This window comes from Phyllopteryx taeniolatus, chromosome 17 (assembly GCF_024500385.1).
Source record: "Phyllopteryx taeniolatus isolate TA_2022b chromosome 17, UOR_Ptae_1.2, whole genome shotgun sequence".
In the NCBI taxonomy this organism is placed as follows: domain Eukaryota; kingdom Metazoa; phylum Chordata; class Actinopteri; order Syngnathiformes; family Syngnathidae; genus Phyllopteryx; species Phyllopteryx taeniolatus.
Window position 1 is genome coordinate 18,320,482 of NC_084518.1, and position 20,626 is coordinate 18,341,107.

At 40.8% G+C, this 20,626-nt stretch overlaps 2 protein-coding genes and 1 pseudogene across 3 annotated transcripts; 2 read left to right on the forward strand and 1 right to left on the reverse strand.

Annotated features, from left to right (window-relative positions):
• Positions 1 to 398: 398 nt before the first annotated feature.
• Positions 399 to 7,267, reverse strand: mks1 (MKS transition zone complex subunit 1). 2 transcript variants are annotated; one of them, XM_061751606.1, is made up of 18 exons: positions 6,915 to 7,267; positions 5,871 to 5,992; positions 5,727 to 5,779; positions 5,491 to 5,658; positions 4,934 to 5,034; positions 4,720 to 4,848; positions 4,223 to 4,327; positions 4,035 to 4,143; positions 3,889 to 3,945; positions 2,722 to 2,764; positions 2,564 to 2,626; positions 2,417 to 2,487; positions 2,200 to 2,269; positions 2,014 to 2,121; positions 1,113 to 1,246; positions 955 to 1,037; positions 788 to 885; positions 399 to 685 (listed from the first exon to the last, which is right to left on the reverse strand). In XM_061751606.1, the coding sequence occupies exons 1-18, from the start codon at positions 6,989 to 6,991 to the stop codon at positions 594 to 596; spliced, it is 1,683 nt and encodes a 560-aa protein (XP_061607590.1). In that variant the 5' UTR covers positions 6,992 to 7,267; the 3' UTR covers positions 399 to 593. The 2 variants fall into 2 exon arrangements, with proteins under 2 accessions (XP_061607590.1, XP_061607591.1); XM_061751607.1 differs by having other exon boundaries at positions 4,934 to 5,031; positions 6,915 to 7,266.
• Positions 7,268 to 8,511: 1,244 nt separating this feature from the next.
• Positions 8,512 to 19,522, forward strand: zw10 (zw10 kinetochore protein). The gene is made up of 16 exons (XM_061752353.1): positions 8,512 to 8,733; positions 9,688 to 9,822; positions 9,900 to 10,001; positions 11,311 to 11,388; positions 11,895 to 12,054; positions 12,651 to 12,803; positions 13,108 to 13,308; positions 14,041 to 14,177; positions 14,263 to 14,445; positions 15,642 to 15,871; positions 16,049 to 16,120; positions 16,194 to 16,363; positions 16,770 to 16,900; positions 16,985 to 17,116; positions 17,595 to 17,797; positions 18,297 to 19,522. Exons 1-16 carry the CDS (start codon positions 8,629 to 8,631, stop codon positions 18,415 to 18,417), a joined length of 2,313 nt encoding a protein of 770 aa, XP_061608337.1. The 5' UTR covers positions 8,512 to 8,628; the 3' UTR covers positions 18,418 to 19,522.
• LOC133467628 (G protein-activated inward rectifier potassium channel 4-like) lies at positions 18,911 to 20,598 on the forward strand (annotated as a pseudogene).
• The last annotated feature ends 28 nt before the right edge of the window (positions 20,599 to 20,626 follow it).

Genomic DNA, 20,626 nt, shown 5'->3' on the forward strand with positions numbered 1-20,626 from the left:
TTTGATTGTTTTTGTATGTTAAGATGCGAACATAAGCCTAGCCTTGTGATATTCCGGTGCTCTGAACAGGCATGACGTTTAAGCAGAGCTACTTTCCCACGGTTATTGAATGCATCATGGCATGGATGAAAGGCCTGATTGACCCTGTTTTATGATACATTAACATGGGCAGGTTTAGTTCCTACTAAAAGATTCATAAATTCGAAGTCTATATCATAAATATCGGAAACATTTTATTAGTTCAACTACCCATCAATTAGAATGTAAAATACCAGCATAAATCCAAACGTGTGGCCCTTAAAAAGCTAAAAATCTACCTTCTTCGCCTATTGTGAATAAAAAGTAATTTGTGAGAAATTCAATGTAAGGGTGAGCACAAAAAGAAAGTCAAACCAATGTGCAGTGCAAAGTTTGTTTTAATCATCCTCTTTCATATTTAACATATACAAAAGCATATACATTTAAAGATTTAACAGCAAACGCAGTACTGTCAAGTGTATGACTTTCTACTCTCGGTTCAAAATAACAGCCCTATATCATTTTTAGAATTGTTTAATTATTAAAAAAATATATATTAACTTCCCAGCAGATGTTCATATTTGGATTTGGGAGACGGAGGCAATGAGGTCTATGGGAAGACTTTCTCGGACTTCTTTCATTTTTCTTCTGGCCCGTTGAAACGCCTCTGGTGGAATCAAATATCCACATCATCAAAATGTTGCATATTATAGTATTGCATTGTGGCAATAAATTTTTCCAGTTACACTGATACAAGTACTCTGCTTACCCATGGTGCTTGAGAGAGTATCATGATGATTGAATCCTTGGGCCTGGTCAAAATTCTGCTGCCTCCTTCTCCTCGATGTTGTGGAATCCACAAAAGCCCTAAAGGATACAATATAGCAAACTGATAAAGAAAAGTTTCTTTCAGAACTCTGTAAACTAAGCACTTACCTGGATTGCTGGATGCAGTGAAGATTAAAAGTCACACTTCCTGAGGTTTCGGTACAAAACCCAAAGCGACTTAGCCTCTCTCCCTGCAGACATAAAAGAAAATCATCTTGTGTTGCAATATGCATAACTTGTCCGTGTAATAATTTTTTTGAGCCTACCTTGAAATGTCCTGGAATCCTCACGTAGCTGTGGTCCTCCAGTTCCGGGGAACCTCCGATGAAGAAGCGCCTTAGTGCCGAAACTGTGCCCATCTGAAGCGGTCTCCACGTGTGACACGCCAGCGTGTGTTTACCTGCAGAGCACATACAATGTTTATATTATTACAAATATTACACATCTCAGATAGAATTTACCGTACAAACTTGAATGTACCATGTACATGCGTTAATGTATATTGTGTGAATATTGCTGCCGTGATGCCTACATTTATATACATTTATCTAAATATCTGATAGAGTATCATTCATTTCTAGCTATCCAGCAAACTATCTCCCCAGCTATCACATTTTAGCATTTTACATCCCAATACCCTTACACTTGAATGCGTTATGACTGCTTATTATTTATAAAAAGTTTTGGGTCTATAAAATAGACAACCGTGAATTTTCTTATGTATTCCATTAGTGATCCCGCCAACTCAAATAAATATATTTTTAAATTTCACAATCACAACAATACCATATTTACACAATTAGCATCTTTACATTACTAAACATTAATTTATATGGAACACAGGCCCTCAATGACCGTTTAAGTTTCTCATGGAAAATTAGTTGCCCACCCTAGCATGACACCATCAGTGATGTGAAGTAAACTACAGATACGATAAAATTCTACTTAAGTACAGTAACAAAAGTATTTGTGCTCTGTTACATTACAAGATTCCTCACGTCAACATAGTTCCAAGACTTCAAGAGTGTGTGTGGGAACGCCGTATACAAGTGGCTGAAAGCAATATTATGGTGGAGTCGCTCTACCTAGTGGCTTGTAAATTACAGTTTCAACAACCCTTTGACAAATAATATCATTCATTAGTCCACACTGAAGGTATAGGCGTACCAGGCGTGAAGGGAAAGAGCAGGTACCCATAGCCTTCGGTTCGATATCGTTGCCACGAGTCCAGTGAGAGAACCTGAAAATACAACACCGGCCATTGGGGAACTGATTCTGCAAAGACAGGAAATGCCATTTAATTGCTTCATTGTAAAATCCCACGCATGCACCAAAACGTGTCCCGGCACTAACCCTCGTTCTCATTTTCACTCATATAGAAAGCCTCAAAGGTGAAGGGGTAGCAGAAGTACGCCACATTATCCTGTTGGCAACAAAATGTCAGCGTTTCCGCTGTGCTGAAATTCGTCCAATCGCTTGTTAACTCATTCACTGCCAGGCTTCCCAGTTAATGTGGATATTTGACTTCTAAAGCCGTCAATGGCAGTGAATGTGTTAATTTAATACGTACCTTCCCTAATGATTTGGTCCGAGAGCTGTGAGTGACGCCAGAGTGGGACTGCATTGGCAAGCTGGACCAGTCTAGTTCACAAGACATAAACAGTTATTTTCAAGGCCTTGTGTCAGGACGTCAGTGCAAAAAGTGATGGCAACTTACTGTTTGGCAGCTCCATTATGAATTGAACATATAAGTTATCATACTCAAAGCCCTTGGCAGAGACTGGACACACATGGGGCAGAAAGACAGGGAGTTTAATTTTAAATGCAGACAATTTAGAAACTCAAACAATCAACAATGAGCTGAGCCTTCCTCACCAATCTCTCCGTTCATCAGGTAGCGCAGAACACCTGCAGGAGGCTACGAGAGAACACTAACGTCAGAAACTTTCATGGTTAAGCTTGTCATTGAATGTATCAAGATTTAGCTCAAGTGACATCGGCATCTTTATGTAAAAACCCATCCATCCATCCATCCATTTTCTGAGCCGCTTCTCCTCACTAGGGTCGCGGGCGTGCTGGAGCCTATCCCAGCTGTCATCGAGCAGGAGGCGGGGTACACCCTGAACTGGTTGCCAGCCAATTGCAGGGCACATACAAACAAATAACCAGTCGCACTCACATGCACACCTACGGGCAATTTAGAGTCTCCAATTAATGCATGTTTTTGGGATGTAGGAGGAAACCGGAGTGCCCGGAGAAAACCCATCCATTTTATTCCGCTGATCGGGCGTCTATTTTCTTCTCCAATGGCAAAAAAAAATTACTTGAATCATTACAAAACCTCCTAACTTCAGTTAAATACTAAGAAGGAGTATAGAGCTACAATGAAAAGAAAAATATGATGTATTTTTACGAGAATATTTTTAGATTAAAAAGTCAAGATCATTGCCCATCGTTAGGCAGGCAACAAGTTTCTCCTCTGATATAATCAAAATACGACTATTCTCATAATTCTGTGACATTATTAAAAAAATATATACAACTTTTTATCTCAAAAATAACATTTTTTTTTACATGCAACTTTATTCTTATCAGATTCCACCTTGAATGTCATACAGTTGTAGTGTATTTTTATTTTGTTTTTTTAGTGACCCAAATAGTAATAATACAACAGAATTGGTCACGTCACCCTTTTTGTTTTTTTAAACTGCCGTTTGTTCCGAGAAAGAATTTACAAACAAAGAAATTGGAAAGGGAAAGTTGAAAGGAAGTCAGTCAAAATAAAGAAAGATGGAGAAAAAAAAACTAAGTAAATTCTTACGCCGATAAATGGAGGACCTTAATTTTACAAAAGCACCACTCAGCTATAGAGAAACCAAGTTTTTTTCACAACAGCACCATCTCCTGGATCTGGTGGGGCACTGCCTCACACTGATGCAAAATCAACCACTGCTGGTTTTGGAGAGCTGGTCACACTTCTATAGAGAAACATCCATCCATTTTCTATAACTGCTGATCCTGTACATATTTCAAATGACGTACCATTTCAAAGTCCAGTCCGACGAGGCTGTTTGGGAACTCCTTGTGCCTCACATAGAGCTACGTATACAAACAAAGTAAAATGAGTGTGTTAACATCATTATATACAGCAACGGTAATGTTCAGTTATCTCCTAACTGTGTCCTCACATCTTTGTATAAGTGCTGCTCCCTTTCCTTTTCCTCTGATTTCATGGTTGCCGATACATTCTCGATTGTGAGATGCCAAATTTCTTTGTTGGTCCCAATGGTTGTTATCCTGCAACGAACAGAACAAAAAGAATGGGTTTAACACTATATTTCAAATGTTACAGTTGGTGTGTCTTCGGTGAACTTACCTATAGGGTTCTTTGCCCTTGTTGAAGTCAGGTTTTACGATGATGGTGCCATTGCCGTCTGTTTTTACGGTGAACAGCAAACATTCATTCTCCTTCTGGCCCAACCTGAAAGAAAAGTATATTAAGAGAATGCAAACCATAATTGACGAAAACCCTAGCCTACACGGCCGAAGCTACTTTTAGTTTGAGATGAACATGTGTAAATGGGAAACAAGATTTTCCAAGTTGAATTTAAATTGCTAGCAAAATTGGATCAGATCTGGATGAGGAAGAAAAAAAAAAAAACTGACATCCGTGTTCTAAATTCACTGCATGCATTTGTCAAAAATAAATGCCTTATATCAATTAACTTCTCCACGATATTCTAACGAACATTAGGAAGATCATCTATACTTTACAATCTTCTCAAGTTCTCGTTTTGCGTCTATTTGCTGGTGAAATGCAGGAAAAATGAGCCGAAAAGGTGCATGTGTAAGTGTGAGTGTGGCTGGTCTTACCTTCCAGGAGGCCCAAGGTCTCCCATGATGTGCATTGTCTGCATGATGTTGTTCACCTCGTGACTGTTCCTCTTGAACTCATCGCTGGGTTCCCAGTTGACGATCTTGGTCTTGGGGAAACTGGAGTCCCTGCGAGAAAACAACAAATCCATCTTCACACATACGCTGAAGCAACGTCTTCGTGAAGGGACGTGAGGCGGAACTTCACACCCACATGGTTCGCCTGTCCTGCCTTCGGTGTCGCACGGTGGCCATCCTTTCAGCCAGGAAGGTGGGTTTCGTCTGGGTTGTGTTGAGTAAATCGCTGCCCTGCTGCTTTCAAGGTGAAGTAAAAAGCAAAATTCCCAAAAATTACACCTATTAGTGTGCTGGATTTCATTAGTTTTTTTAATCAGGTTTTGTTGGACTTAATATGAAAGCGAAGGTTGATATGCAGTTTTCATTAGGTTTTGTAAACTGAATGTTTCATTAATGGTGGAAAAAAAAAAAAAAAACACTACCCATACTATACTGACCAGATTACACCTGTCTTTTACACAGTATTTTTGTATTTGTTTTTCACATTTATTTTGCGTAACTGGTCTGAAATTTCACCAAACAATGTATACACACTTTCAAGATGATTTAAAAATGTATAAATATCAAATAATTTTCTTTGCAAAAGGACGTCAGGCCTCATGGATCATGAGACATTTACCGCTCCCTATCAGAGGCCAACCCAAGCTGTGTTTTTTTAAGTAGTACTTTCTTAAAAAGTTGTTGAAAACCCACCAATTGCTGGAGCGGATGACAGTTGGTGTAGCGATCGTAATCCGTGTAGGTGAAAATCCTGCGGTTTTTCCGGCCCTTGGCCTTGGTCAGGGCCGTGACCTCTTTGTGGTACTGCCGGTCTAGCGGGCTCTGACACGCAGCCTCGTTTTGGAACAGCTCCATTTCATACTGCGGATGAACACGTAAGATAAACTCATATCCATGAAGTCGTTTGCATTGTAAAGGGGAGGTCTTACCTGACTGAAAAGCTTCTCCTGCCAGCCAACAATGACGTCCTCCTTGTTATCGCCTGTTGACAAAAAACATGTCAGGATGTTGTCTATAAGAAGAATTCTGTGGTCACCACACATGCATAAAAAAAATTAATAAAATCTCTTCACCAGGCTGGGCTTGCGAGGTGAGGGGTACTAGTTCAATGAGTCCACCATCATGCTGGGACAGAACTTGTTGCTGGAGTTGCTGGGACAGAGTCGCCGTGGTGGTCACCCTCTCAAAGGACAGCCTTTAATTAGACATACATACATGCATACATACATACATAAACATCACATTAAAGTACATTAGTGCCTTGAGTTTAATTCATTCTGTGACCAAAATAAAAACAAAAATGTTGGTGTTTTTTAATAAGATAAACCAGCACTCAATGAGCTCGCCATTTGCACAATAGTCAGACTCGCTCGTATCTCAAGGTACCAACATACTCACAAAAAGTTTGGGATATTTGTCTTTCGTGGGAAATTTCAGGATGAACCTAAAATGCATTATAACTTTTATAGGTGAACTTAATTTGACCTTCTCTAAACTTTTGAACATGTATGTCCAAGTGTTCAATATTTCAGTAGTTTTTGCAAAACGTCCTGTTCTCTAATTTACTATATGCTGTTGCTGGAAGGCGGATCTTCTACATAAAATCTCAAGCAGCCCAACTATTTCCAGTTGTCATCTTCTCTTCAGAATTCTGTTAGATATTTAGACCGCCTCCTTTCTGTGGGTCTTCCAGTCTCTCTGTTGCAACCTGCGAATGACACTCTTGACACTTAAAGCTCAGTGGCCACTTCCCCCTTCGAACATACTGTTTGAGGTACTGCTGATCAATTGTTTGGTGTCGTATTGTTCTCATGATGTCAAAATCTAAACATCATAATGAAGACCTGTTCATTTTGCCGTTCTGTCTTCTTAGAGAACAGCAAGTTGTGCAAAAAGTACTGAAACATTGAACAGTTGGACAAATGCATTGAAAAACTTAGAGAAGGTCAAATGAAGCTCACCTGTGAAAATGTGCATTTTGAGTTCATGCTGTTATTCCAATGTCACTAACGTTTTGTGAGTATCGTATACTAATGCTAATCCGGATTATACGGACGACGATTGCAAAACAAACAATTTAGCATTAAAATGAAAAATGAGCAAACATTAATGCTAACCTTATTCTCAGGTTTTTAATAGCATCAAGAGACCGGTAGACAGCCTCCCCGGTGTCACTGCTACACCAGTCTGACATGACGGATTACTAGATAGTAAAGATCACCACTTTGCTAGCGATATGCTTCGTTAGCAGCCGCTTTTCCTGAGCAGCGGGCCACACAGATGTGTCGTTTCTTCTACATTTTAGCTAGGTAAGTCAGTTAACTGGCTAACTCTTCCTCACAAAATGAACAATTTAATGCCTGAAAACAAATGATTAACCTCGGTGGTAAAAACTCATTGCTAGTAGCTATATGGAGTTTCCATAGAGACGAGAACTCGGTCTTCTTCTGGTTTGTTTTAACTGCAGGTCACAACCGCCACCGCCACCTATCGATCACCGTTTAATACACTCACTTTACAATAAACTGGGGGGTATTTATTCACGCTTGATTATGTACTATACAGGTAATATATGGAGGATTTTATTAATACAAATGAATTATAATAATGGCGGCACGGTGGAAGACTGGTTAGAGTGTCAGCCTCAGTTCTGAGGACCCGGGTTCAATCCCCGGCCCCGCCTGTGTGGAGTTTGAACGGGCACCCTCATCCGTACCTTCCGTACCCCGCACAACTTGTCGCGCGCACCTGTGTGGAGTTTGCATGTTCTCCCCGTGCCTGCGTGGGTTTTCTCCGGGCACTCCGGTTTCCTCCCACATCCCAAAAACATGCATTAATTGGAGACTCTAAATTGCCCGTAGGCATGACTGTGAGTGCGAATGGTTGTTTGTTTGTATGTGCCCTGCGATTGGCTGGCAACCAGTTCAGGGTGTACCCCGCCTCCTGCCCGATGACAGCTGGGATAGGCTCCAGCACGCCCGCGACCCTTGTGAGGAGAAACGGCTCGGAAATGGAATGAAAATGTAATTATATATTAATAATAGTATTAAATTTTAATTACATTCAATTTAGACGTCCAGTAACAACACCCAAAAAAAGAAAATGCAGAATAACTGCGCCCCGAGCATGATACTGTATGTAGCATAGCCTTTTTCTATCCTTGTTTTTATTTATTTATTCCTATTTATCTTCCTGTCTTTTCTGTATTTGTTAATCTTTTGTTGAATGACCGTTCTATTTGTATTCATTGTCGTACATGACCTTTATATTAGTTAAATATTGCAATCTGTACCACTTGAATTTCTTAAACACTGATCCAGTCAACATGGGACTGCACTTCATCCTTGAACACCTCGACAGTGCGGCTGTCTGGCTGTCAAACTCCTGAAGTTTGCAAATGACACCACTGTCATCGGATTCTGATTTATCCTTTGCAATAAAAAAAAAAAAAAAAGACGTGCAGTAACTCTCTCTAGCACAAATCCCTTACAATAATATATATTAACCCCGCTTAGTTAATTATCATATGGTTTGTTATTATATTATTTAAAATCACGTTAAACGTGGATATGAAGAGTAAAGTCCATCTATGATTCTTAATTAATCATAAAAAGCCTAAATTCTTCATCTGACGCTTGGAGGCGGACGTGGTCAACGTTGCACTCTTATGAGAGACAAAGAAGAGTAGGAAAGAGGCGGGGTTTCCTCTTGCAGCGTAGCCAATCAAAACGCCTGGCGCGCGCTGTGCTGACTCGTTTTAGTTATAAAAATAAATAAATAAATAAAAATAAATCCAGTAACATATCTATCCATATAACCTTGCGTCACGGAATGTCGTCGTTTGTCACCGAAGTCCTCGCCAGCTCTGGCAAACTGGAGAAAGAGGACCTGTCCAGTAAAATCAGCAAAATGTCGCGCAAGATAGACGATACCAAGGTAAAGCCCCGCGCCAGCCTAGCATTAGCTAACGTGATGCTAAATTGCTGAAAGTTTGGTCGAGTATTAACTGATAAGTCTCACGTCAAAAAAAAAAATATGTTCCTGTCTGACTATAAATATTACGACCATTCAACCATACATTATAAATGCATATTTTATGTACAATGATTAGCTAATTTGGGAACGTTTGTGGTCTGTTTACTCTGTCCAGTTTACGTGGCCCCAGTTCCATTACACGGTACAACTTTATCTCAACAGTATGTACAAACGTGTATTAAAAACTATTATTAGTTTCTAAAGTCAGTGCTCTCATGCGTAGAAACCCAATATATATTTTTTAAATTTATATGTTGGCTGGTGCAGATTGTGCCTTGACTACAGTGCACACAGGGCTTGAAATTGACTATTCAATTAAAATTTTTAGTTCATACGGTTCATAGAAGATATACAGTTAAAGTTAAGAAACAAAAACAATCTAGATATACAGTACAATGTAAAATACCACCAGTCACTAGTCTATTACAAAATGATTCCAATCAGCCTAAAAAAGCAAAAATGCATTTATGTAAAATTTCACAAAGTGCTCATCAAGTGACAGAAAATACAAACACCCCACTGGCACTACTTGGAAAGTGAAGACGCTTTCTTAAACAATTGTTGGAAGTTTCCGAGGTGTAGATTTCTTGAAACACGATCATAGATGAGAATAATACCTTTTTTTTTTTTTTTTTTTTTGCAAAAATCTTTAAATAATTAAATCTTAACAGATTCAGAGCAACATCTTAATTTGGTCATCTGATCATCATTCAACATAGGAACACCAATGACACAACTGAGAACAGAATAAGCATGATAAATAAGAGATTTTGATGTTGTGCCTAAAGGATTTTTGCTTCTTTTTATTTTATGCAATTGCAATCGTACTACGTACACTTTTCCACTGTTTTACAGGAAGAAGTGTGTGCTATGATAAACAACCGTTATAGTGACTTCCTGCCGAGTCTACAAGCATCTGAGGACCTCATGGTGCAGGTCGACGAAGTCTCCAAAGAAATGGACACCCTTAAAAATTTTATTGAGAATGAGGTACATCTGAAATTGGGTTAAAAGATTGAAAAATACTGCTAATCTCAGTCTAACGTTGTCAGTGTTTTTAAAAACAGGTTCAACTAAATATCCACGTGGCTGTAGCCGAGTATACAAAGTACAAGGAGCAGCTGGAGAAAAACACAATCATCACCACCATGCTTGGACACCTAAAAGAGGTATGCGGGATGTTCTCTCAACTTGCAAAATGTTGTTGAATATTCCCAACCATGGGCACCACCGGTGGTCGACAGCAGGTGTACTCAAATACAAAATCCTCAAGGGCAGCAAATACATTTTTAATGAGTTTAAGGTCTATTTTTTTTAGGTCGGTCAGGGCACATGTGATAGTGATATCCAGTAATATTTAAATAAATAAATAATAATCATTTTCATTTAAAACAAAAATATGAATTGAAATTGATGTCCTTTCCGTTTTTACATATATTCAAATATTTGAATAAAAGAAAACACGACACCTGTTATGAAAAAACTAAACAAATACCTGTATATCAGGAGGAGGATAAGAACAATTTTCTTTTAAAATATAATCACAAAGAACCGCAGCAAAGAAGGAAATTCACACTTAGGATTGGATGAAAAGAATACCTAAATACAGATTGGGATGTCAACTCAAACATAGGCTAAATAGTACCAAGAATCAAATGAGTACAAATGATATCAAGAATATTGATAAGATAGCAACATTTACACGGAAAGTATCACTTTCTGTATTACTGTATGCGCTTATTCGCAAAGACAAAAGCGTACTCCTTCCAGTAGCGCAAGTAGCATGCTTAGATCAATATGCGTAACGTTGACAAAAAAACATAACGTAAAACACACTAATAACTAGGGCTGTCACAATCGAATCTTTTTAGAATCGATTTTCCTATTGATTATTGATCGAATAATCATCGCCGCACCCCCTACTATTGGTACTAACATGCATTTTATTCTCATTGATGAGGGAGGGACTTCAATTCTTAAACTGCATGTTGGCACTGAGTGTATGGTGTAAATTTGATGTAGAGAATTTGAGACAGCAAAATGCGAAACGGTTAGCAATCGTGAATAGCATTAGCGCGCTAGCGTTTACCGTTTTAGGTCAAAAAATGCTACCTACCATTCAGCTCACTCATTCATACTTCATAATTGGAGGCAAAAATTTTGTCGACTTATTTTTGAAGTAAATTTAGCTGAGTCCCCCCCTCCCCCCCGATCCCTACTAATAAGGCATTCTGGTCTAACAAGGCATTTGTGTTTCGCTACTCACTTTGTCATTGACGTGCACAGCAGAACAAAATTTATAGTCCGATGCCGACCAATCCAGGGTGTAACCTCACCTCTTGCCCAAAGTCAGCTGGGATAGGCTCCAGCTCACCAAACCCTAATAACAACAAGCGCTATAGAAAATGGACTAGCCCTTTGCCACAAAAAAAGAAGAATCCATTTGTTACTGACAATCGTAATGTCTCTGTCTCTTAGTTTCACAATGCAATGGAGGAATTCAACAAAGCCCTTCAGGAGAAGAAGTATGTTGATGCTGCTAACCAGCTGGAAAAGGTACGTAATACTGTACAACTAAACTCTTCACTGTCTATTAGGTACACTTGCATAATCTAATGTGGTCCACTACAAGAGTTTCATATCAAAATTGCTTTGTTCAAGAAGAAAATATTTGGATCAACACTGTCATAAATGTAACTGTAGTAGGTACGTGTCGGCTGGTTTTCCCAGTGGAAATAATGTAAAGTGAGTTAATTCGTTCCAGGCTCAAACTATCGGCATCCTAAATATGTGAACTGTACAGGAAATGTGAAATATTCTTAATTTCATACAAGTGTAAATAAGATGACGTTTATAGGATAAAACTCTGTGACGGTGTGAAAGGTCCTATATACGTGCCCAGCTCCGGCTCCTGACGACCCTGAACAGGTTAAGCAGTATAGAACATGGATGGATCCTGCGCTGGGTCTCTTAAGAGTGTGCATGTGTGTCTAATGAAGTGGTTGATGGGTGTACATATTGCAACATAAGACACTGGTCAAAGTCTCTCTCGCTTCTGTCAGGCGAGGGCGAGCGTGGAGTCCCTCAAAGGCTGGAAGGCGACGCAGCTCCCTCTGATCAGCGCGCTCAGCTCGGAGTTGACGGTGCAGAGGGAAAACCTCATGTATCACCTGGGAGATGAATGGAAGCGCCTCGTCATCTGGAAATTGCCCTCCTTAAAAGGTAAGAGAAAACAAGCGTGCATCACGCCTATATACTGTAGTATTGGAATACTTTTTTGATCTTGTAATGATGCCACCCAAAAATTGGTGAAATTAATAGTTTAAACTGTAAATATATACCACAAGCTATGATCCCAAAACAGTTTATCATTTCAAACTCATCTTACAACATACATTAGCCTTAAAAATGTATGGCATGCAGGTGATTTGATCATGTTACACCCCAAATTTTCAAAGAAAAACTACCTCGATTTTCGATTTGCGAACTGTTTTGGCATGGACATGCCGAAGAATCAGTTGTGGTTTTTCGGCTGCTACATAACCATCACAAATCATAAGAGTTTTACAGCCAGTACCAGAGGATAGGTTCCTCCTGAAAACGTGAGTATGTGAATTTGTGGAACGCAAATCATGGATGTACTTGGAATTACTCTACAGTATGTGCCTTGCTATTGGCCGTCAACCAGTCCAGGTTGTACCCCGCCTCTTGCCCAAAAGTCAGCTGGGATATTCTCCAGCTTACCCACGACCTTAATGAAACAAAAAGAATAGAAAATGGATGGATGGATGAATTTTTTTTTTTACTTGTACCCACAGACCCTGCAGGCGTGGCCTCCTTCCTAAAGGTGAAGCTGTGTCTGAGCCATTCTCCTGAAAAGGACAGTAAACCAGAGCCACCTGCTGAGCTGTGCAGCGTCCTGCAAGCGTTGGCCATCCAGGGAGACCTTCAGCGGAAGATCAAACTCTTCAGTGAGAGCAAACAGCAACACAAGCAATGACATTTTTTTTTTTGCTTTGACCTACAAGGACAGACTTGAGATACAAGTGCTTCATGGTGGCAGTGAACTCAACACAATTTACAATAAGCCTCAGTTTGGAAAATAGTGAATAATTAAGGCTTTAAGGTGTTTAATGCCACTCCCAGTTGAATTGGGACTGGCATGATATGCTGAATACTTATCTTTTTTGATGAATTGTTCGTTGTTTACCAAACTGTATTTGGTATCAAAGATGGGCGCGTGCATCCCACTGCTGCTGTTGTTACGTGTTCCAGGTCAGGTGCTGCTGAAGAACATGTTGAAGCCGGTGGTGCTGCACCCGTCTCTGAATGTGTCGGTGTCCGAGCAACAGCAGGGAAAGGGGATCGTCCTGACCTTCCAGCAACTGAAGGGGAGTCACGGGGAGCACGCCACTCCGTCGCAGGTCTACAGCAAAGTTCTCCTGGTGCTGAAGACGCTTCACTCAAACCTCCTAGGTGAATCACGCTTAGAAAGAATTAGCAAGGCTCTCGGTAGAGAGCAAAGATCCGCCAAAGCCCCACAAACCTAATTTGGATCGGCACGAGAGTGTCATAGAATTTCAAAGTAATCCTGCTCACTATCTAGTGTACTGTACACAAAGTTATACACCATCAGTGCCCACTTCCTGCACAATAATGATGATGTTGCAAAATGGTGCACAGTTAAAAAAAAATTTTTAAAAAAAATCCACACTGAAACAGTAATTTTCGTTATTGCTTAAAAGTATGTATTTTTAGATGAATACCTATTTAATTCAATGAAAATAGTTTATATCATGAATCACTTAATCATCAAGAGTATTTATGTAGCATAGCACTTTCCACACACAAGGAATACAACCCAAAGTGCAGAGATAAAAACAGACAATTAAAATGTATATATATATGTACCGTATTATAGTGCCAAATATATATACCATCCGATTTTTTATTTTTTTTTAATAATCTTTGATGTCCTTTATCACATTTTTTTATGTCTGGCTGTTGACAGTTGGATCTCCTATTAATATGCGACATGTAAATAAGGTTTGCTCTGATTGTATCGCTCATCTTCTCCTCAGTTTAAATATGGAAAACTGCTTCTCTGGTTGGCATCCTGCAAAAATCTTTAACCAGATCTGCACCAAAGTTGAATATGCTCCAGCCCCTTATGCTCATATTTTGTTGTTGTTTTCCCCCTCCCCCGAGATGTGGCGATCCGTGACAAAAAGCTGTCTACTATGTTGGGGGAGCTGATATGGGAGGAGCTTTCCCGATGCATCATCCACGAGTGTCTGCTCTACTCTATCCCCACCAACAGCAGCCAGCTGGAAAAATACAACACAGTACGCACATTGACTTCCCTGTTATTACTGTATGTCTCAAAGCCAGCTAGAAACTCGTCATGCGACTTGTATGTATTTGTCACAGGTGATCAAGGAGACGGAGGAGTTTGAGAAGGCTCTGAAGGAGATGGAGTTTCTGCAGGCCGAATCCACAGACCTGCTTAAATACGCCAGAGACGTCAACTGTCACTTCGCTAGCAAGAAGTGCAAGGACGTCATCGTGGCGGCACGCAAACTCATGACGTCCGAAATGCACAACACCGTCAAGGTACGACACGTTTGCCACTTTGGATCTGTATTTCTCAAACTGGGTTCTGTGAGCCGTAGTTAGGGCATCAGCAAAATTATTTACAATAAATGGTTGTTGTATTATTCAAAAAAGTGCTACTCCACATTGGGGTACATTATGTTTAATTAATTTGGTTCCCAAAAACACGCATTCATTGGAGACTCTAAATTTCCCGTAGGTGTGAATGTGAGTCCGGATGGTTGTTTGTTTGTATATGCCCAGCGATTGGCTGGCAACCAGTTCAGGGTGTACCCCGCCTCCTGCCCGATGATAGCTGGGATAGGCTCCAGCACGCCCAAGACCCTAGTGAGGGGAAGCGGCTCAGAAAATGGATGGATGGTTTAATTGGCATTAGGATTATGAGCGTTTCCCTGGAAAAAGATCCCCCTGTCCGGGGTCTCTGGACCCAAAATCTTTGAGAACTCCTATTTTAGATTACAATGTTACCTTGACTTACATGTTTATTCATTCCATGATGACACTTGCAACTCAAATCATCTTTGAAATGAGTGGAAATGCCATCATTCTTTTCCAGTCCCACACTGTGCTACTTCTAGTGTGTGTGCCTTAGTCACCAAGGGGCAGTATAGTACAGACACAAATGAAGAAGAGTTCACAGCTGCAGTGAGTGAGTCAGTAAGATGCAGTAATGTAGTAATAGGTTTTTGTAGAGGATAAAGAATATATGCCTAGGGGTGTTGTTACATTGTCTGTCTACATGTGTTGCTTCACATTTCGTGTTCAAATAGCTGTTGCTTAAAGGGTTAACACTGCTACACAGATGCTGTTCATTAGCCCATCTACAGCATTTTTATTGTGCGTTAGCATTAAGCGAGTGGACTTCCGTATAAGGCAATGTTGTGTGGTTGCTTTAAATAGACAATAATTCTCTTTGTTTTATATTAAGCTTGACAGTAAACTTCAACTGGGAGTGACAATAAAAAAAAAAGTAATAGGCAAACAGTGAACGTTTCTTTAACTGCTGCTTGTTGTGAAGTGAGTTGAATTCACTGCCACCATTTAAGTGCTCGTATATCCAATTTATGCTTGCAAAGCAAAAACAGAAATTGGCCTAGTGATGAGTCATATTTCAAAAAACTCTTTTCGGGTCACTCGTGAGTCAAGGGTTTTTTTATTCACTCTAAATCTACTCACCATTTCGATTTTTCATTAAGATCACGCCAGACTCCAAGCTGCGTTTCCCCAAGCTTCCTGCTCCTGACTCATTGCCGCGGGTGACGCGGGAAACTCCCAGCAAGCAGGCCGCCGCCGCCATGGAGAACGGCAGTCAGCTGTCGGCGTCGAGCATGTGTCTTCCGGCGTGTCGCATCAGCGAGTCTGTACAGCAGCTGATGGAGCTGGCTCTCAATACGCTGGGCGAGGCTGTCGGAAGCTCCACACAATGGTGTGTTTTAACCGCTTACTCCTTCCACCGCAACCATTCTGTTCTGCTTTGTTTCACAAATATTTCAAACAAACAAATTTACGTTTCAAACATAAATGTTGTAAAACGCATGAGATGCAATCACACACTGGACATGACAGAGAAATGTGTTAAAGCATCTCGTTTTCTTCTCCACAGCGCATCCCAACTCTTTTTCACCGTCCGAAACATCTTTCAGCTCTTCTACGACGTTGTGCCGACATATCACAAGTAAGATTGGTTCCATGCACATCTCACATTTTAGTTTACAAGAAAAATAAATCACTGCCATCTTTTTCCTCAGAGAGAGCCTTCTCAAGTTTCCCCACCTGGCTGCCATCCAGCACAACAACTGCATGTACTTGGCCCACCACTTTCTCACCCTGGGCCACCATTTTAGACCCCATTTGCCACAGCCCCTCAGCCAGGGTGTGGTCACCTTCGTCGACATGGTGCCAGCATTCAGGAAATTAGGTAACATTATTTTGACATTTAAAGGAGACTCATAACTCAACTCAAAATTGTCAAACCTTCAGAGGTAACTGCCGTGGCTTCGTGCACATTTTTTTTTGTTTTTGTTTTTTGTTTTTTGTTTTTACATCTTGCAACAATTTTTACATTTACAACAAAGACAATGAGGGTTCAACAGAAGATCTATGGTCCCTACAACACTTCTTTGAGGTACGCCACAGAAAATTGTGTCCCAAACACTTCTCTAATGTAACTGGCACTTGTTTTTGCGTTTTGTAGAAAACTAAAGACAAAGCTCAGGCTCGAAGGACCTGGCCAATCTATCTGTTTTGAAAACATTTTGCCTACCCCTACACAAAATGCAGTTTTCCTATTTATTTATTTGTTTGTTTGTTTGCATGTGATCTAGGCGCTCAGTGCTTCCTAACGCAACTGAACGTCCAGAGGGCAGAACTGCTGGAGCGACTGTCCGCTGCTCACAACTTCTGCAACCTGGACGACGCCGACAACTACACAGCAGCTAGCAAGGCCGTGAGGCAGGTGGGTGGGGGGTTAACGGGAGAGTCTTCTGCTTTCTCATCTCTCAACCTTGTAACGGCACAGTGTCCACCTTATTATCTGCAGGTGATCCATCAGTTAAAGCAGCTAGGAAAGGTGTGGCAGGACGTCCTACCGGTTGCCGTCTACTGCAAAGCCATGGGCAACCTCCTCAACACGGCCATCATGGAAATGATTGCCAAGATCATTATGCTGGAGGTTTGTTGTTTTCTATTCTGTTCATCCGTTTTCTATGACCTGGAGCCTATCACTGCGGACAATGTATCAAGTATTCATCACCACATTCAAACCTAAGAACAATTAAGAGCTGTGGGCACTAATTCGCAGACCGCGGTCCGGGTCTGGACCCAAAAGCAGTACCATACAGACCCACACCATAGCCAAAAATAGGTTATGATTAAAGACATACAGGGCGCTTCTATTTTAAGTGGCAGCAGCATTACTGGCTTTACGGTAGTGATGAATCATACTGACCAATTATGTGAGTTCAGCCACCCCATTCTGCCAATCAAATCAGATGACGATAATATCCAAGATCTGTATGAGATTTTAAGCATAAATATAAACATATATATATATATATATATATATATATGGTTGAAATCCAAATTTTTATAAGCTTAAAGCTTTGTTTGAAAATTGAGAATATGAATTCTACATTTGTGTCCGACTCCAGGATATCTCTTCGGAGGACGGCGAGCACCTGCACACTCTCTGCCAGACGGTCATCGAGGAGGGCCCGCTAGTCTTTGTGCCGCTGACCGAGGAGCAAAAAAATAAGAAGTCCCAGGAGGAGGTTCCCCTTTACGTTAAAAAGTGGAGCACTTTCAAGGAGCTGGTCATCGTGCTGCGCGCCAACCTCCAGGAGATTGTCGACAGGTACCGACTTGAGAAACATCAACAAATCAATTATATACAGCGGAACCTCGTAAGCAGAACATGACCTGTTCTGTGACACTGGTTGTCTTCCAAATTATCGAATTCCATAACAGTACTTATATTGGGAATTAATTTCAAATTCAAACTTTCGCCATCATGAAACTGGTAAACGTAATGTTTTAACGAGAGGATTAGCCACGCTATACTATAACTAAGTGCAACTAATGTTAAGTATTTGAAAACAGACATTTAGATGGAAAAGGAAGGTGTTCAAGCCCAATCTTGTCACCCTTTTATGGCTGTTATTTGAATTAATGTGTTTTGTCTTCTCTAATAAGTGTATTAGCCTGTGATTGGGACCAGTCCAGGGTGTACTCCACTCCTGGCCCAAATTCAACTGGGATAGGCTCTAGCTCACCCACAACCACACAGTGCCATAGAAAAGAGCTTGATAGTTCTGCTGAATATAAATGAATGTGTGTGTGATTCCTCTCCCCAGGTGGGCAGACAGTAAAGGTCCTCTGGCATTGGAGTTCACAAGCACCGAGGTGAAGAGTCTGATCCGGGCCTTGTTCCAGAACACGGACAGGAGAGCCATGGCTATGACCAAAATTAAATAGAGGTTTGGAGGCGGAAACGACCACAAACGAAAGACTGAAACACACTAAGCCACAACATTAAGTATACACCTGTACCCAATGAGTTCTGCCTTTACAATAGTAACCATGCTCAGTTTTGATTTGACAATGTCAGAGAGAGATTTGATAAAGAAAATGTTTGCAGTAAAGTACAACTGACCTGTCTCTAATATTTTAGTGACCTTAATTAGCTAGACGAGAGTGGGGGAAAAAACAAAAACAGCTCTCAGTATGATAAAGTGCACTTCTACACCACTACAAAGCAGATTTTAGGCTGTTTGAAAGTTCGTGTATGGAAACAGGCTATACAGGCATACCTAATGAAATGTCTGATTGGCTCATGTACTGTACTGTATTTCTTCAAATAGAAATAGCCCCAAAAGTCAGCAGTCTCTGGCACCATCTTGTGCCTCTAATTTGATATACAATAAACCACCGCGGCTCCGAAAAAAACAACCAATCAGAGACAGCAGGCATGACTTATAAGGTGTCCGTCAATCAGATGTCACGGCGAGGCACGGTGTGCCCACAGGTGTGTGACAAATAATAAATTATTTAATTGCAACATATGGCACAAATTTTAATAAAAATTAGACCCAAATAAACATATTTCTTATTAAATGCAAATGTTTTTCATTTAGAAATACAACTGAAGTGTACGTAGGCAAAAACCATTCAAAATAAAGGCCTTCTACCATCTGCAGTTGAGTTAATAAACACTATTTGCCAAACAGTGCATCTCCTAATTTGGTAGCAGTGTGTTTGAATTGCTTATCTTTAATCGGTGGAATGTTCCTTACCCACACACGTCTCGCAATCCCAGAGATTATATTTATGCTTTCATCGTATACCTTATATAGTGTGTTTACCCTGGCGGTTGTGTAAGCACTGGACCCCCATCTGTTCACACGCACGGTTAATGTTTTACTGCAATACTGCACTTCTGTACATTGATGTGAATCTTTCCTCCGTAACCATATGCAGTATGTGTGTGTTCAACCGCACCATCCCTCAAAAACAACAGTTTGTACAAAGGAACATAAAGCTTACCCTGCATGCCAATAAAAGTACTGTATTACAAAATTAAGCAGAAGTTGTTTTAATTGTATGATTGGATGTGATGAGTTTTATGGCATGTGCATTGTCTATGTACTAAACTAAAAATGCTAGGTCATAGACCACCAGAATATGTATCAGGGTTGCGTAAGAAGTTGGTAAATGCTTTTAAAATAGCGGTGCTTTGAGATACGAGTTGAAATGTTTTTGGACGACGCTTGGGACTCAAAACACTTGTATCCCAAATTATCTTTCACCATTGAAATGAAAGGCCATTAATCCGTTCTAGCCTCCGCCCCGCCAAAAAATAGTACCGTGAATGTATGAAGAAAAATAGAACTCTATAATATTGTACTTTATAAAAATGGCCTTCGGAGGGATCTACTTGCTGAGCGCTTTGTTGTGACACAATATCGCGCAGGTTCACGAACAACAGTGGCGTGTGTGTGTGCTACGAAAACGTTGACTGCTTCCTGTCTGCCCTGCTGCGATCTCTGGAGAGCCAGAGGGCCATTGGCTATGGCTCCAGGATGGTGAAGGCCAACTGCCCGAAAAGGGTGGTTCTCCTGATGCTGCAGTTCATCCTGGGCTCCATCATCAACGCTCTGATGGTGGGCTGCATGTTCGTCAAAATCTCCCGGCCCCAACAGAGGGCGCAGACGCTGATCTTCAGCAAACTCTGTGTCATATGTGAGCCAGATGAGCAGCTGTGCATGCTCTCCCTCATTGGGGATGCCAAGCGCATCAAATCCAGGTACACCAAGGAGGGCAAGTTCATCCCCTTGGAGCAGTCCGAGGTCAACCTGGGCTACGACACAGGCGGAGACCGACTGCTGCTGGTTGAGCCCCAGACCATCACCCACGTCATCAACCAAAGCAGCCCCTTCTGGGAGGTGGGGGCCGAATGTTTGAAGTGAGAGACTAGGTTAGTACTTTTACTGCAGTTCTTAAAGGAGACATCCATCAATCCATTTTCTTTCCATCCCGGACTGCCTGTCCAACTATAACCTTGCTGCTTTGATTATGAGGCTGATTCAATGTCATTGCTTCTCAGGCATGACTTGCCAGGCTAGGACATCCTACACGGAGGGCGAGCTAACAAACTGATTCATAATACTGTTGCAATTGCAATCGT

Excerpts from the sequence above, each read along its gene's own strand:
- mks1 (XM_061751606.1), bottom strand. The coding sequence starts at position 6,991 with ATGTCAGACTGGTGTAGCAGTGACACCGGGGAGGCTGTCTACCGGTCT. Across the intron at positions 5,780-5,870 it reads CACCTCGCAAGCCCAGCCTG|GCGATAACAAGGAGGACGTC; the intron begins GTGAAGAGATTT and ends TTTTGTCAACAG. Across the intron at positions 2,765-3,888 it reads TCGGACTGGACTTTGAAATG|CCTCCTGCAGGTGTTCTGCG; the intron begins GTACGTCATTTG and ends GTTCTCTCGTAG.
- zw10 (XM_061752353.1), top strand. The coding sequence starts at position 8,629 with ATGTCGTCGTTTGTCACCGAAGTCCTCGCCAGCTCTGGCAAACTGGAG. Across the intron at positions 12,055-12,650 it reads GAAATTGCCCTCCTTAAAAG|ACCCTGCAGGCGTGGCCTCC; the intron begins GTAAGAGAAAAC and ends TTGTACCCACAG. Across the intron at positions 16,364-16,769 it reads GCCAGCATTCAGGAAATTAG|GCGCTCAGTGCTTCCTAACG; the intron begins GTAACATTATTT and ends CATGTGATCTAG.